The sequence below is a fragment of the Taeniopygia guttata genome, chromosome 15 (genome assembly GCF_048771995.1).
Source record: "Taeniopygia guttata chromosome 15, bTaeGut7.mat, whole genome shotgun sequence".
Classification (NCBI taxonomy): domain Eukaryota; kingdom Metazoa; phylum Chordata; class Aves; order Passeriformes; family Estrildidae; genus Taeniopygia; species Taeniopygia guttata.
In genome coordinates this window covers 3,497,166-3,512,953 of record NC_133040.1, presented here as the reverse complement: position 1 = coordinate 3,512,953, position 15,788 = coordinate 3,497,166, and the positions used below count along the sequence as shown (strand labels likewise).

General features: G+C 45.4%; 4 protein-coding genes across 5 annotated transcripts; 2 read left to right on the top strand and 2 right to left on the bottom strand.

Moving 5' to 3' along the window:
* Positions 1-1,360: 1,360 nt before the first annotated feature.
* Positions 1,361-2,848, bottom strand: TRIAP1 (TP53 regulated inhibitor of apoptosis 1). The gene is made up of 2 exons (XM_002199577.7): positions 2,702-2,848; positions 1,361-2,006 (listed from the first exon to the last, which is right to left on the bottom strand). The coding sequence occupies exons 1-2, from the start codon at positions 2,846-2,848 to the stop codon at positions 1,923-1,925; spliced, it is 231 nt and encodes a 76-aa protein (XP_002199613.1). The 3' UTR covers positions 1,361-1,922.
* Positions 2,849-2,922: 74 nt separating this feature from the next.
* Positions 2,923-5,111, top strand: GATC (glutamyl-tRNA amidotransferase subunit C). 2 transcript variants are annotated; one of them, XM_030285601.4, is made up of 4 exons: positions 2,923-3,099; positions 3,236-3,399; positions 4,179-4,282; positions 4,658-5,111. In XM_030285601.4, the coding sequence occupies exons 1-4, from the start codon at positions 2,923-2,925 to the stop codon at positions 4,714-4,716; spliced, it is 504 nt and encodes a 167-aa protein (XP_030141461.4). In that variant the 3' UTR covers positions 4,717-5,111. The 2 variants fall into 2 exon arrangements, with proteins under 2 accessions (XP_030141461.4, XP_002199619.6); XM_002199583.7 differs by having other exon boundaries at positions 3,233-3,399.
* Positions 5,112-8,542: 3,431 nt separating this feature from the next.
* LOC100190349 (dynein light chain LC8-type 1) lies at positions 8,543-10,699 on the top strand (the record flags this gene model as incomplete). The annotated part of the gene is given in 2 exon segments (NM_001245519.1): positions 8,543-9,261; positions 10,318-10,699. Coding segments are annotated over 2 exon segments (270 nt in total). The 3' UTR covers positions 10,456-10,699.
* A 118-nt stretch (positions 10,700-10,817) lies between these two features.
* On the bottom strand, positions 10,818-15,788 carry COQ5 (coenzyme Q5, methyltransferase). The gene is made up of 7 exons (XM_030285600.4): positions 15,587-15,788; positions 15,065-15,214; positions 14,357-14,581; positions 13,548-13,654; positions 11,848-11,936; positions 11,529-11,640; positions 10,818-11,412 (listed from the first exon to the last, which is right to left on the bottom strand). Exons 1-7 carry the CDS (start codon positions 15,738-15,740, stop codon positions 11,311-11,313), a joined length of 939 nt encoding a protein of 312 aa, XP_030141460.4. The 5' UTR covers positions 15,741-15,788; the 3' UTR covers positions 10,818-11,310.

Below are 15,788 nucleotides of genomic sequence, written 5' to 3'. Positions count from 1 at the left end.
GATTTTCTCTTGGTCCCTCCTGGCAGAGGGGGTGGCAGCAAAGATGTTGAGCTAAGCTCTGCCTTCACACTGCTCCCCTTCAGCTCTCAAATTTTCAGGCACATCAACATATATCTTGTTCACCACTCTGCTTTCCATAAAGCTGCAGTCTGTGTCTGTCACACAGGTTTTGCAGAAGAAAACACAATTTTGGTTCTACTGCTTGTGTCTGTGTAACGTGTACTGTGTCATGCAGAAGCTGCCTGAAGCAAAGGAAATAGTGAGCCAACAGCATGAGCTGTACAACTTTAATTTTCAAGTTTTTGCTCACTACAAGTCAACCATGTTCCAGTTCTTACTATAACTTCTATATTTTTTGCACAATGTGAAACTGAGCTCTATTTCAGCTGTTATTAGCATGGTAATTACCAAAAGGTAGAACGCAGCAGCTGCTTTGGCATTGTGCTGTTGAAAGGAGAAATGGATGGCAAGAGATGCCCTTCCCCATGTTGCCATGTGATTTTTTTTTTGTCTGCTTAGCAGTTGACTGCTAAGACTGTTGAGACAAAGTTTTCCTGTGTTGAAAGTACAAGGCACTGATGGGCACAGTTGTTTTAAAGCTGACAGTCACATTACATTTAGCCCTACATCACAGAAAATCACAGAAGATCACAGAAAAGCAAACTGGTTTTGTGAGTTACTCCTTAAAAAAGAAAAGCTACAGAGTCGACTGTCTCCAAAATGCTATTTCTAGATCCTTCCCTTAGACCTGCTGCACTTTGCCAAAAGCCTGTTTTTCCAGTGCTATATTTAAGCCCTGTGCTGACACAGTAGGAGCTCCCTGCACCTGAGAACAGGAGGGTGGCTCACCTGGCTCTGTGACTGGCACAGAACAACAGCCTCAGGCTGCAGCACTTCCTGATCCTCTGTACAAGGCCCAAGGACTCAGTGGCTGGGGGTCTGTGAGGGGCTGTGGTGCAGACAGGCCAGCTATAATGTTTGAGAACTGCACTTTTTTAGTTTTTTTTTTTTTTTTTTAAGTAAAACCTGTAAATAATTAGTAGTAATTAAAATCAAGAGAGTGAAGCTTTTTTTCTCACTGTATGTCTAGAATTATGAAGTTATCTTTTGTCCCGAGGCCATAATATATTTTTTACCTGTGTTGGTGTAAGGAGAAGGGCAAGCTTTGCCTCATCCCTGTGTGAGGATCAAACCACAGAATCGTGTAATGCTGAAGGAGAGAGAATTCAAGTTCATGGATGTGTTGGTACCTCAGAAAAGGTTGAAGTAACCTCTGCATTAGAAGTCTTCTCTTCAGATGCTGAGCAGGCCAATTCCATCCCTTCTAGGGGGCACAATCAGACTCTACTGCACAGTTACCTACTTGAACAAAATATAACCTGGTTGCATTTATTTTAGCCAAGCTGTTGCAGGTCCACTAGTGCTCTTAACCCATCTCTGTAGCTGACACAAAACAGTGCTTAAACCCTTCAGCATTCACGATTACATGAAACTAATTTCATCACCAAAATTCAGCAGCATAGAGATGATAGAAAGTACATCAACCCCCTTCATATTCTTTTGAAACACTTTCAAGTGTTATATAAATAACCAAGAGAAATCAGCCACAAAGAACCCACCTCAGCCCACTCCAAGCAGCATTCCCCCATTACAGAGTACATTCAGTAGGAAGTTATTCACATGGAGTTTTAAGCAGTTAGATGCTGAACCACCACCAAGTTTCACTGGCAAGGAGGCAGCAGTTACCACATGATCCAGTCTTTTTTTTTTTCTTTCAGCTGTTTGTTTTCACAAGCAGAGAACATTTGTCACTTCCTAGAAAGCAGTTAACAAAGGTCTTCTCCAGGTGGCATCTGTGGTACACCTGGTGATGGTGCTTAGTCCAAAGGCTCCTATTAGTGACTCCACCCATACAGCCAACATCAAGAGGAGTTTTCACTTTTTCCTTTACTTGGGCCCATGAACTCCAGGCCCTCAATGGGTATGTCCTTTTCCTTGATGGCTTTCTGAAAAGAAGAAAAAGAAAACCAAATAATTAATTTCATCACTTTACAGGGCTACATGATGTTCTCTTTGGTACAAAACACAGAACCACAGAATCAATTGGGCTGTAAAATACCTCTGAGATCATCGAGTCCAACCTATGACCCCATGAGTAATAGCACCACGTCAACCAGACCATGCCCATGCCCAGGCTCTCCTTAAACACTGATTGCACCACCTCCAACGTCTGATCACCCTTCTGTGAGAAAATTCCTCCTAACGTCCAACCAAAACCTCCCTGCTGCAGCTTAATACCGTAAGCTCTTGTCCTAACGCTGGTTGCCTGAATAGAAATCATCTAAAATAATCTAGATCACAAGTGATCTAGAAAAAGTAGTCTTAAAGGCTGGTTTGAACAAAGCTTCAATGTTAGAGTTGCTGAAGGACGTACTGAGAACTCACTGAACTACGGTCGGTCTGACAGAAACGTGCTGCAGCCTCTACGCACCAGCTTGAAGAAGTAAATAAAAATAAGAGACGTCTGTAAAACATTCCATGTAATGACGGACAGACGCAGGGCAAGAGAAGCCCAGAGCCGCGTGGGGGGTCAGTGGTGCGGCCCGAGGCCGCGCTGGGGTGGCGGCGGCGGCGGAAGGGTCAGCGCAGCGCGGGGGAAGGACGCTCGGGGCACGGGGAGAAGGGCCCGGGCCGGACGCACCTGCACGCAGAGCTGGTAGCGCTTGAAGAGCTGCCCGCAGGGATCGCCGGCGCTGTCGCCCTTGAGGAACTTCTCGGCGAACCAGCGGTTGAAGCACTGGTCGTACTCGCGCTTGAGCTCGGTGCACGCCTCGCCCACGCTGTTCATCGCGGCGGCCGCGGCGGCCGCGCCGTGACGCGTATCCGGTGCTCCGGTGACGTTCCGCCGCGGCGGCGGGCGCGATGCGCGCGGTGCTGCTCGGGCCGTGGCTCCGCGCCGGGACCGGCCCGCGGCCGCACCCCGCAACCCCGCACCGAGCGCCGCACCGAGCGCTCCGGGCCGCGCCCACGGCACCCAACACCGCCTGCGACAGCCAACAGCGGCTCCCTGCCGCTGGCCGGGATTTGCCGGCCTTAAAGGTCTTTTCCAGCATTAACGATTTTAGGGTTCTTTGTAAACTCCGTGTAACAAGTTTCTAATTAAAATAAAGTAGCGCTATTACACTTGTTAATTTTTGACCTTTTTTTTGTCCGTGTTGATGCTTTTGTACAGCAGAAAGTGTCGGTGGAAGTGCTGGACCACTTGGAGCAGCTGGCCCTGGTGGATTTCCGGGACTCGGAGGGCGTGGAGCGGCTGCAGAAAGCGATCCAGTTCGCTGATCAGCTTCATGAAGTAAACACCGACGGCGTGGAACCGATGGATTCAGTGCTGGAGGACAGGTGCTGAATCGCAGCAGCCTCTTTTTATCTGTTAATGTATCAAACTGTTTGCTTCTGGGACCTTTTTTCCCTGGGGATCACCATGCATATGGCCCCTTTGCTCAAAACGTCTTCCTGTGTTTCTGTGTGGGAGAAAGGTGTCATTGGCACGTGTAATTTTTATGTGTGAGTAAAGCAAAGGTGAACTTCAGTCCTTTAATCTGTCTTGTCACACTGTTCCCTGTGGTAAGTACATTTTTCTTTTTTTTCAGGATTTTTCCTAGAGGTGTACAGAGATAAATGAAAAAGAAAACAATTTCTATTTCTACTCCTTGTTTTTCCTATGTGGAATGTGTTTGGAGAATTGTTTACCTAGAGTGAGTGCTTGATTGGATTCTGGTAAGGATTGTTTGAGCCTGACGGCCAATCCAACCCACCTGTGGCTGGACTCTATGGAGAAGGTCACAAATTGTGTTAGAGATAGAGTTAGAGAAAGTAGTATAAAGTTTTAGTATCTTCCTTTTTATATAGTATATTAATGTGTTTAACATAGTTATAATAAAGAAATCATTCAGCCTTCTGAATTGAGTCAGTCACCATAATTTCTTCCCATTAAGTTCACCTGCATTTACAATAGTTCCCCAAGTGCCTGCCAGTGCCATTCTTGGGTTCTTCAAAATGTTCCAGTATTTGTCTCATTGTTTATTTAAGAGACCAAAACCAGATTCAGAGATAAAACACCCTTCCTACCTCATATTCACAGAACAGCTTAAAAACAACCAGTAATCTTTGTCCTTCAGGTGTCTGTATCTCAGAGAAGATGATGTGACAGAAGGCAACTGCACCAAAGAACTGCTGGAAAATGCCAGAGAGAAAGTAGAGGAGTATTTTGTAGCTCCACCAGGTATTGACTTGCTTACAAAAATCTTTTAATCTCACCTGAATTAACCTGAAGAAAATAACCTGCCATAGCTGCATTTACTTTCAGAAATACTAGTCACTAATAGGGAGCACTAAAAGGACTGTAGCCATCTGTGTAAAACAATGTGCAGTTTATTAGTCCAGAAGCAGCACAGAGGCTGGCCTGACTCTGAAGTTACTGCACATGTTGAGAAATTCCTTATAGGAAGTCAGGCAGGACTTACTTTCCTGACTTTCTCAGGATATTCAGGCAGCCTGTACATGGAGTAAACTGGAGAAACACTTCCATGCCAAGGTGTGCTGCCCACAAGGTAACTTACAGCTGGTCTCACACAACTTGTTTTTTGTTTTCTCTCAGGTAACATCCCTTTACCAAAGCTAGAAGAACGAGAGACTTTTCTGCAGGGCTCTAAGTGACAGCCCAGAGCCTAAATGCCCTTTGAGTGTTTTATCTGGGGAAAGTGAAGTTTTGTGCAGTCACAGCTGAAACACCCTGGCATGTATTTCGGTCAAAAGAAGAGCACTTGCAAGACAGAAGAAAGAAAGTGTAAAAGTTTAGTAGTGCTGCTGAAATGTTCAATGTCTCTGAAGCTGGATGGCAGCATGGCAGATGATCTTAGTGCTTTTATTTGCAAAGGGAATTTGCTGTCTGGAGGTGAGAGCAAACCCTTGTCACACTCTTCATTGTGGAATTATCCAATTTTTTGTTTAAGCATCCATAATATACTCATAGATGCATAAAACATGTAATTACTATGATACTTGAATTCTTTCAAGGGTATTGAAATAAAGCCTGTATTTAACATCACTAATTCAATTCTCTGCAAAGCTATAACACTGTATTTTTGCTTTAGCCTGAGACTTGTCAAGATTCAGACCCTGCAAATGCTGAAGTTTAACAAATATGCAAACTCAGCCTGTAAGTAATTTATGAAGTTTATAAAAATCATAACAAGGAAAGATTTCAAATATCTATCAAACAATATGATTAATACCACAATCATAATATCAGGTAATTCCCAGTTTGAGAAGTCCCCCTTTGATCTGTCAATTTTGGCCTCTCCCTTTGACCATCAGAGAGAATAGGGACAATATTATTTACACAGAAAAAGGAAGAGGAATTTGAGAGGGAACTGAATGGCTGTAGGAGCTTTTCACCCAAAATAGCATCAAGTAACTATTTAAAGGCAACAACTAAACCAACAATTTGGACAAGATGATCCCACATTCCCAATGCAGCACAAGCTAAACTTAAAACTGCCAGTTCAGTGCTGCTCCCACACACTCCAGTGAGAACAGACTGCCTGATGCTTGTTCCCTGCAGCCTGAACTGCATTTCAAGTGGAAAACACCCATCTCCTTAATGAAGGGGTTTGATGCAACTTCACCACAAATAAGGGAATTACAACCTTGACTGAGACACCTGTAACCACCAAAAAGAAAAGCTCACAGAGGGCAGATGAGCTGCCTATGGGGCAGGGCATATCAGTGCCTCAGTGGGTCTAACACTGGTGGTGCTGAGCCCCAAGGGATAGTGCTGAGCCCCACTGGGCCCTGGCTGCACTTTGAGAGAGGAACAGAGACCCCCTCATGTGCTGGTTCCCCTGCATTCACTGCAGCACTCAGTAAATGGATCCAGTTTCTCTGGAGACCATGGAGATAACCTCACTTAGAGCTGCTGACATTTTTCCACCACCACAAAACTGTAGCTATAAAATTGGATTGGAAGCCCTTGCATATAAATCAGGTTTACAAAGAAAATTTCAATGTGGAGATTTCTTTTCCTTTGTGGAAAGAAAAATAAGATGGAAGTTGTTTTATTGCTAATAATGATTATTTCATGTTTTGGTATTAACTAGAAGCCCCAGGAAAAAGCTCTCTTAATACAGTGATAGGTTGTGCAACACAGAGTAAAAAACCACCTCTGCAACTCAGAGTAAAAACCCATCTCATGAAAAGTGCTTACAGCCTAAACTTGGAGAGCAATCTCATGAGATACCTTATCCATTACCAAGTTTTCTTCAGCACTCCTCTACCCCAGTTATCATCTCCTGTGTTTATTTGTTCTGCCTTTCCCTGCAGCTCTGTCCCGAGGGAAACTGTACTTTTATACTCTTGATTAACAAGTAGGACTCTCATGTATTCCAGGCTTTAATGTTTCTCATTAACAACGTGCATCTCACCCACACTGACATTTCCTGCAGTCGTCATCACAATTGTTCCTTCAGCAAACCATTTCTTAATAAATGCAGAGAAATTTGCCTGCAGCTACCAAACACAACCACCTCCTCAGAGATTCATGGGCGTTTCTGAACTTCAGTGGAAGCACTTGGAGGATTGTTAAATGGTTCCATTCTGTCAGCACAAAACTGCCCAGTACTCAAAGAACTACTGCAAGTGCTGCAGATACTGAACACAGTTCTGGAGATTAATTACTTACTGTGGCCCTAAGACCACTCAAAACTTCTTCATGTTTCTAGCAAAATAACACAAGCGAAGTTGTGAATTGCATCTCTAATTGGAATGCTAAAACCTGGGAGTCAGGAGTTATTCCTGAGGTTTTCTAGAGTGACAAAAGTATTACATTATGCAGTTTCAATATTTCTGGGGGCAGTGTATTCTTCTGAGGTTGCTTTAGAGTTTGCAAAAGCAAAGAGTTGCTTGCAGTTATGCTGCTTTTGCTCTGAATGACACCGAGCAGGTTACTATTCTATATGAATATGCAAAATATTTACATTTCAAGTGAGGTGAATGACTGCTCTGGAGGTGGGGTTTTTTTAAAATTTCTACAAGGAAATGGGAGTCCTACCAACCAGTATCTAAAAACCTCTTTTAAATAATCCTGTGCTGTTTGCTGTAGACCTCGTTCAGTCCTGTTATTAACAGATCACCAGCTGTGGAAGACTCAACAGCAATGTTCTATCTGCTGACAAGAGTGTAAGCAGAAAGTGCCCCAGGGAGAGTGAAACTAAGAAAACAGAGCACTGAGGTGCTACCAAAACATCTTGCTTCATTAAAAAAAAAAAAAACAAAAAACAAAAACCAAACCAAAATAAGACCAACCAACCAAAATAACTTCCAAACCAAACACAAACAAAAAAAGGCAAGAGTTGCAGAAATAGAGAGGTCTGCAAAAGATGACGTAAAAGTCTGATACATTTTGTTCACTCAAGGAACAAAGTTTGCAGCTGACTTGATCATACCCAGTAAACATGGGGCAAAGATTTCTATCAGAGGTCATTTAGTGTGACTTGAAAAGGCACAACTGAAAACAGACAAGTGAACAGGACAGGTGATCAAGTGCCACTCACAAGCTATGGAACTCCTTCTTTTGACATGGGTGGACTTCACTCCCAGCAAAGGGTATATTACTGAAACACCTGCCCCAAATAATATCCCAGTATTCTTTCGGTACTATCACATACTGTTGAAAGGTCTATTCCGAACAAGAGTTTGTTCCAAAGAGAAACAAAGTTTCTTATTGGTTAAACTCATCATCAATGTGATCCAGGCTGGGGTAGGCAATAAAATGGCTTTTGAGGCCCACGTATCAGCTATGGAAAGGTGTTTTACAGAAGCTGGTGGACACATTACACTGCCTTGGAGACTGAGCATACTTTAAGGAATAAGTTTTTTACCCAGGATCACCTGATGATGATGCTACACAGAATCACAGAATTAGATTAGAAAAGATTGAGATTTTCAAGTCCAATCGGTGACCGAACACCACCATGTCAACCAGACCACGGCACCCAGTGTCATGTCCAGTCTTTCCTTAAACACAGGGACAGTGACACCACCATCTCCCTTGGGCAGCCCCGTCCAATGTCTAATCACCCTTTCTGTGAAGAAATTCCTCCTAATGTCCAACCTAAGCCTCCCCTGGCGCAGCAGACCAGCAGCACGAGAGCCAGGACTGGAAGCTTTCCATACAGAGCCCAAATCCACGTGATGATCCCAAAACACATGCCCGGTTCTCCGTTACGCCCCCGCAGCCCACGGGTCGCCATGGGAACGGACGCGGCGCGGGGCATCCCGGGCCGCAAGACAACGCTGCAGTAAAACCCAGCCGGGCGCCGCGCCGCAGCCAATGGGCGCTCAGGGAACGGCAGCACTGACCAATGGGCGCCCGGGAGGCGGTGCCGGCGGCCAATGGGGGGCGGTGCGGCGCGCAGGGGGCGGGGCAGAGGCGCTGCGAGGCGCGCACGGACCGGAGCGCAGCGCCGTCCGCTCTGCTGCGCCCCAACGGTGAGGGACGGGCGGCTCCAGAGACTCCGCGACTCCGCCATCCCGGTACCGGGCACCTCGCGTGTCCCGGCGGCTCCCCCGTGCCTGGGCTCTTCCCTGGCCGCCGCCTCCGGTTTTCCCGGGGTGGCAGCACCCTGTAGCCGCGCGTGCCCGGCCTTTTTCGCCTCCCTCGGGGGCGGGAAGGGCCGTCGGGCCGGGCGGCGGAGCGGCCGCGCTCTCTCGCGGGGCTCCCGGGCCGGAGCGGGGCTGGGGCGGGCCGGGAGGGCGGCGGTGCGTGTGCGGCTCCCGGGCCGGAGCGGGGCTGGGGCGGGCCGGGAGGGCGGCGGTGCGTGTGCGGCTCCCGGCCGGAGCGGGGCTGGGGCGGGCCGGGAGGGCGGCGGTGCGTGTGCGGCTGCCGGCCGGAGCGCGGCTGCCGAACGGGAGCGGCGTTTGAGCCGCTCGGGCCGTGCCCGTGCCCGGCACGCCCAGCCAGGGCGGGGGCACCGCGGCGATACCGGTGGGGCTGCTTGGCTGCAGGTGGTTCTGGCAGGTGCTTCTGCAACTTTGAATTTCCTTCTTTTTTTCTCCTCCAAGCAGGCAATCATGAGTGATCGAAAGGCAGTGATCAAAAATGCGGACATGTCAGAAGAGATGCAGCAAGACTCGGTGGAATGTGCAACTCAAGCCTTGGAGAAATACAACATTGAGAAGGACATCGCTGCTCACATAAAGAAGGTAGATGTTGGCTTGTAATGTGCTCATGAAAAATCAATCGGGGAGAACTCTGCTAGGCAAGTAGCTCTTGAGAAAGGAATTCTAGAGGCACCAGATAAACAAGTTAGCCTTTGCCTCTTTTCCATTCCCCACTCTTTATTTGGACCTTTCTAGGTACTTCTGCTTTTCTCTTGTAGTGCCTTACACCTTTTCTGCCATTGTCCAGCTGAGCAGAGAGTGGCACCTGACTGTCCCTGTGACTGATGAGCTGGTACAACACACGGGCTCTGTTGTGCAGCCTATTTAAAGAGTGGTGGTTTGCTGACCATGTAATAAGTGGGTTTGGTTTTTTGCCTTTCCCACTACATGTAAGACAAGCTGTTCATGCTAATGCTGAACAGATGGTTCATAGCTTACAGTTTGTCACATTTTCTCTCTTGACTCCTACTGGGAGCCTGACTGAGCTGTAGGGAGCTGAAGGGTTTGGTTGAGCAGAAGTTTCCATGTCCTCAGAAAAATCTCTTCAGCTGACAGCTGTTAGGTACTGCAGTATAAATTCACTGACTGCATGGGTTTGCTCACTGTAGACCTGTACACAGGAGTTTGTTTCTAGCAGGCTCATGACAGCAGCATGTCACATCATCATCTCATGACCAGGTGTCAGGGATATGGCAGAGAATTTTCCATCAAGTGTCCTTTCAGCATCCTTATTGCAAAAAACAGCTAATGAAGGCAAAATACCAGTTTCATTGGAGATTCAGAACATGCAAATTCTTGGAAGTTATGGTTTGAGATCATGACATGACTGCAGGGGAAAAGTTACCTCCCCAAACATATGTTTTAAGCTTATTCCTGCTCTGCTTGGAAGCACTTTTTTTTTTTTGTATGACTAAGCAGCAGATGAGTTATAAAGTGACAGATGATCCTTGTGCTTAAGAGCATATGCTGCTCCTTAATTGCCTTCTTCGAAAAGTGATACTTGTTATCAAGTGACAAATCATTGCCAAAAAAAAACTTCCCAACTGTTAGACAATAATTACCATGAAAATGCTGACTTTCTAATTCTCTGTTCTGTAGGAATTTGACAAGAAATACAATCCCACGTGGCACTGCATTGTGGGAAGGAATTTTGGCAGCTACGTGACTCACGAGACCAAGCACTTCATCTACTTCTACCTCGGCCAAGTCGCTATTCTTCTTTTCAAGTCTGGCTAAACCATGGACTGTTACTGAAACTTGCACCTGAGTACAGGACTGCACACTGATTCCCACCTTCAGCCTTCCTGGGGAAACACATCTTGATCTTCAGGTCTTTTGTTGTATTGTTAATGGTCAGGGATTTTGCTGTAGCGGCTGGTATTTTCATTGTGGCTATATAGAAAAGTAAAAATGTCTTCCTTGTATTTATTTTCTTTCAAAAGATTGCTTCTTTGCTAATAAAACCGTTGGAACAACTTTATCCCTTTGCCCTCTTGAATGACCCTTTTTTTTGCCATGTGAATGAAGGATGAACACCCCCACCTCTATTCCCACACCCCAAATCCATCCTTTCTTAAGAAACCTTTTTACAAGACTGATTTAGGTAGAAAAAAGTTGATGCAGAGCCCTTTTATTTCATAAGCCTTCCATTTGCCTTTGAAAGAAGGAGTAATGACAAAAAATCCTTAAACTCCATATGACAAAGATAATAACAGCTTCATAAAAGTCCATAGTTACTTCATAAATCCAAGTTACTTCTCACAAGTATAATATCCTCCTTTAAAGTAAAAAAAAAGGCATCTTATTTGGAGACTAATCAGTCTCTTTATCCACACCCCCTGCCAATGTGCTTCGCTTGTCAGCATTGCTCAGTTTTGGCCACATCCTTTACATTGCACTTGAAGGGAAATGCAAGTGTAAGAAACACCACTGGAGTCACTACACAGGTTTCTTGGTGGGGAGAGGTAACTTGTGTTCAGAGTCCAGCTGCTGAGCAAGTATCTGCTGCACAACTCCTTTTGATACCGTTAAAATTCCACAGCTTTCATATCCCTCATGAAAATGATAGTTTTTGCGTTTTGCTGCCCAGACTCACAGTTTGAAACCTGAGTGAATGGCAACAATGCCAAAGTTTAAATTCTCATAATCCACTTTGAAAAAGCCTGCATCTTCTATCATTGCCTTCAGCTCCTCCTGAAAAGTAAGTGCCATAAGTATTAACAACCTGAAGGCCCGTAAGCCAGCTGGTCACAGGATTATGCTGGAATTGTGTTTTGTGTGTTAGTGAATTTGGGGAAATCCTGTCTTACCTGAGGGGGGAACTGTCGGATGCTCTCCACAAGATACTGGTAAGATTTCCAGTCACCAGCAATAACCTCACCCAGAACAGGGATAACCTGGAAACTGTAGAGATCATAGAGCCTGCACAGAAAGATGGTAAATACAGATTAATAGAAACAAATTTAATCCCTCTCCAACACAAGCTGGTCTCAGTGCCACTAGGCTATGCAGTCTGTAGCTGACTTTAAAAGTGCACCAACATGTGGTCTCAAAGTGTCTCCGCCTTTTATTCTGTCTGAGTACAAAGAGAGCCCTGTGACCTGGCATAAAGCATCCCCATGTTCCTACCTGGAAAGAAGAGGGTTGCTGACATGACTAAATTCAAGGCAGAGAAATCTTCCTCCTGGTTTCAGCACACGATAGGCCTCTTGAAGTGCCTGAGACAAAGCAGATGTAATAAGTTTGCTTCTGTAGAACAGCACCTGCCTATTATCATGCCATGTGATATTACCATGCAACTCTGATGAACTAAGGGAAATTAAGAGTATCCTGACCGTCAATCTGCAATATTTACTGTAGAGAAGCATCCCAAGACAAGTATAAAAAAAACCCGAAATACGCCACAAACCCAAAGCACAAATACTCTTGCTGTTACATAAATAGATTCTCACAAGGCTTTGTGTCAAAACTGTGATGTTGGGTTTGCAATTTTCTTTCCCTTCTCACAGTTGATGAAAGTTTGTTGGCAGAGCTCTTATAATTACAGACCAAACACAAAAGGGAGAAGGTGACTCAGCTACAAGAAACTGAAAATCAAAAACAGGCACAATCTCTTTTCTTCATTCAAAAGATTTTACTGTGAGGCACACCCACAGGTTCAAAGAAGGAATGATCCTGGGCTTCAAATGAGTAATGTGTAAGAACAGGAAGGAAAGAGAGAGAAGAAGAAAATCTTTGGCTACTTTGAAAATTCCATCCTGCATCAAAATAGAACAACTAACAAGAATCTAGACAAAATCCTATTTAAAACTGTATGTTCTTTCATACAAGAGCAGAGTTGTATTCCAGAACCTCTGAAAGTTGTACATCTGCTTGACTTCAACTGTTCTGTTCCTATGGGATAAAGTATCAACACTACACAGGAGCTCTGCAAAAGAGTTGGCAGCTTGGGTGTGTTTTGTATCAGGTCTCCAGGGAGATCTGCTACCAGACTGCTGCATGCATGAAGGCAGAGAGCCTGTGCTTTGGAAGGGTGCACACAAAGCACCAGGAAAAACCACATGCACATTTGTTCAAAGGCATATGGCTCAAGGTGGCTTGGATGCAAATGCTTCACCTTCCACAGGAGCTCTGCCAAGGTTGTAACATACTCCTCCAAAACAGACAATTAGTGCATCCAGACAGGTGTCCCCCCCACAACAGCCAGTCCTTCTCAAAGGACAGAGATAGTTCAGAACAAAGAGTACTACTTATCCTAATTAAAATCATACTTGTTCTCTACAGGGAGCTCTGCCACCAGCCAGTGTAAAGACACTCAGCAGAAGTGGGCTGAACAGGCTGGTTCAACAGCAGTGGGGGCAGCAGCCTCCTTCCCACTCTGCTCTGGCAGCTCTGTGGGCTCAGGCAGGGAAGCAGAAGGGGACAGGAAGCATTGGCCCCACTGTTGGTGGGCTACAGATCAGGTGCTGCAGGAAGATTTGAGACATGCAGACTGACTGCCCTGTGCATGTGTAGATCCATCCATTCCACAGGTCAGGACAAGGTGGGGAATGACTGTAGCATGCAGCACTTTGCCTTAAGAAGACACTGTGTGGCTTGCCAAGCTGGAAGGATTGGGTGCAACTGGTATAAATCTATCTTTTTATGACAAAGGTGGGGCACTTAATTGCATTTTCTATTCACACAAGTTGCATACTACATGCCACTTATTTTAAATGTTTCAGGAGTAGACTAAGATCTTCCTTTATCCAAAGGAGTTCCTACTTTGCTTCCTTTGTAGAATAAAAGATCATAAGGACCCCACATCAGGGTATACTATAGAAACTTACCAAATCAATACGAGTTACATTTCGGATTCCAAAGGCAATTGTGTAAACATCAAACTTATCATCATCAAAGGGCAGCTCTTCAGCATTCCCAAGTACCCAGGACAAGCCTGTAGTGAAAGACAAGTCACTGAACTGAGCTCAGGCTGCTCCAGAAAGGCTAGAACTTACCCATTCTAGAATGAATTTATTATTTTTAAAGTCATATTGTAAACAAATATTTCGATTTTGCAGTTTTGTTAGAGGAAAGACACCTTGGCCTCTACTTGTGAACCTTTCAAGACAAAGTAGTTCATTTTGCAGATCTGCACATACACACAGTGTGTATATGCCACAAAGATTTTACCCAAAACTTGCATCATAGTGGAAAGGACTGTTGGCTGCCATTTGTTTGTGGCAAAGTTGTAAAAAGAGAATCTCTGCTTAAAGTGTAGCTAAAGATAATTACTAACATCTTGCCATGCAAAATGGCCAAAACACTTAACACAGTTTGCTAGAAAGCTCCCACAGGTTGAGGAACATGAAAAGCCACACTCCCTCCATCAGGACTATCAGTATGTGATGCAGTTGCAGCTGTGTTGCTTCCTAGTCCCCAAAGGATCAAGACCAGGTCTATCTGTGGAGCATGGACGTCCACATTATTGGCAAGCGGACAAAATGCACAATCAGTCACTGTGCAACTCATGTTCCTTTTCCCCATGCACAGCTCCCACTCTTCCTGAATGTACACAGGGAAACAGCAAAAAAACCTCTGTCCCTAAAACTTGTTGTTATCAAGAATGTTACTGCCACAGTACAATGCATTTATTTACCTTCAGAGTAGCCAAGGTGCTGTGCTTTCTGCTTCCCAACTTTTAACATTTCTCTGTTGATGTCACAGACCACCACTTGGGAATCCCCTAGTGAGTTAAATTTGTCTTTCTGGTAACTCTCAAAAATTTCCTGCCATGACAAATTCTGATGCTGCTTGAGCTTCCTCTGGAGCTGGCGTTGTCGTACAGAGCGAACATAATTAATGAATCGAAAGGCAATGTCACCTGCAGTAGTTTCAAAGGAAAGATACACATTTTGGAATGTTTTCTGACTCCAGGAAGTTGAAACATAAGGCCTTGAACATCCAACTGACTTACTATTTCTTTTTAGTCATATATATTTATAAAAACACTCCCTCAAACATATTGTAATAGACACACAAAGAGTGTGTGTGTGTACATGTATATAGACAAAAATGGAACTTATTAAAATCAAAGAGTCCATGACATTCTACAAATTAACAGTTTCTCATAACATATCATGGCAGGACTACAATACTTTCAGACCCTTAAAGCAAGATAGTACAAAACACAAAGATACCAGTTTTCAACCCTTCTCTGGGAAAGTCAAGTAGATGCTTCACTAGTTTTAAAGACAGGGAGATAAGGGCAAGAAATAAATCCCAGCAGGAAATGTAATTCTGAACAGACTCCAATAGCTGAAAAACAGTGTGGCATTGTCACATGGAACTCACCAAAATTATTTACCTGTTCCCCCCGCAACATCAAGGAGGAGTGTTCCTGGGCAAGGGTTCATTTTATGCAGGAGGATATCCTTCCACACCCGATGAATTCCTAGAGTCATTGAATCATTCATTACATCGTATTTCGTGGCCACATTTTCAAAGACCTGATAAACTGCAAAGAAAGGACAATGGGAATGAGATGCAATTTACTTAAAAATGCTTATGTCTAAGTGAAACGTGTCTTTTATTGCCCTGTGGAGGTCTGTTCACTATGTGGAGCTGAAAAACACTACAAGAAAACTCATTACAAAACAAAACAAAATTGAATGTACTGAAGGCTCTTGCCTGACAAAGGTCTCTGGAGAAACACACCTTCCCGAGATGAGGGAAGTAGCAGCGATATTATTCACCGAGACTCCCGGTAACGCCTCAGACAAGGGCCCAAACACGTCCCCGGCACTCTGGAGAACAATCCCGGCTGCCCGGGAGCGCAGCTCGGCTCCGGGCCCGGCCCGCCCTCTCCCGCCGCCGCCGCCGCCCTCACTTTTCTCCCTCCTCTCCTCCTCCGTGACGGTCTGGAAGCCGAAGTGCATCTCCGGCCCCGCGGCCAAGCCACGCCGCGCCCGCAGAGCGCCGGCGGCCCGGGAGAGCAGCGCCCGGCAGCGGCACCGGCACCGCCACAGCCGCGCCGCCGCCATCTTCGGGCCCCGCCGGGCGCGGGCACCGCCGGCGCGGGGCGGCGCTGC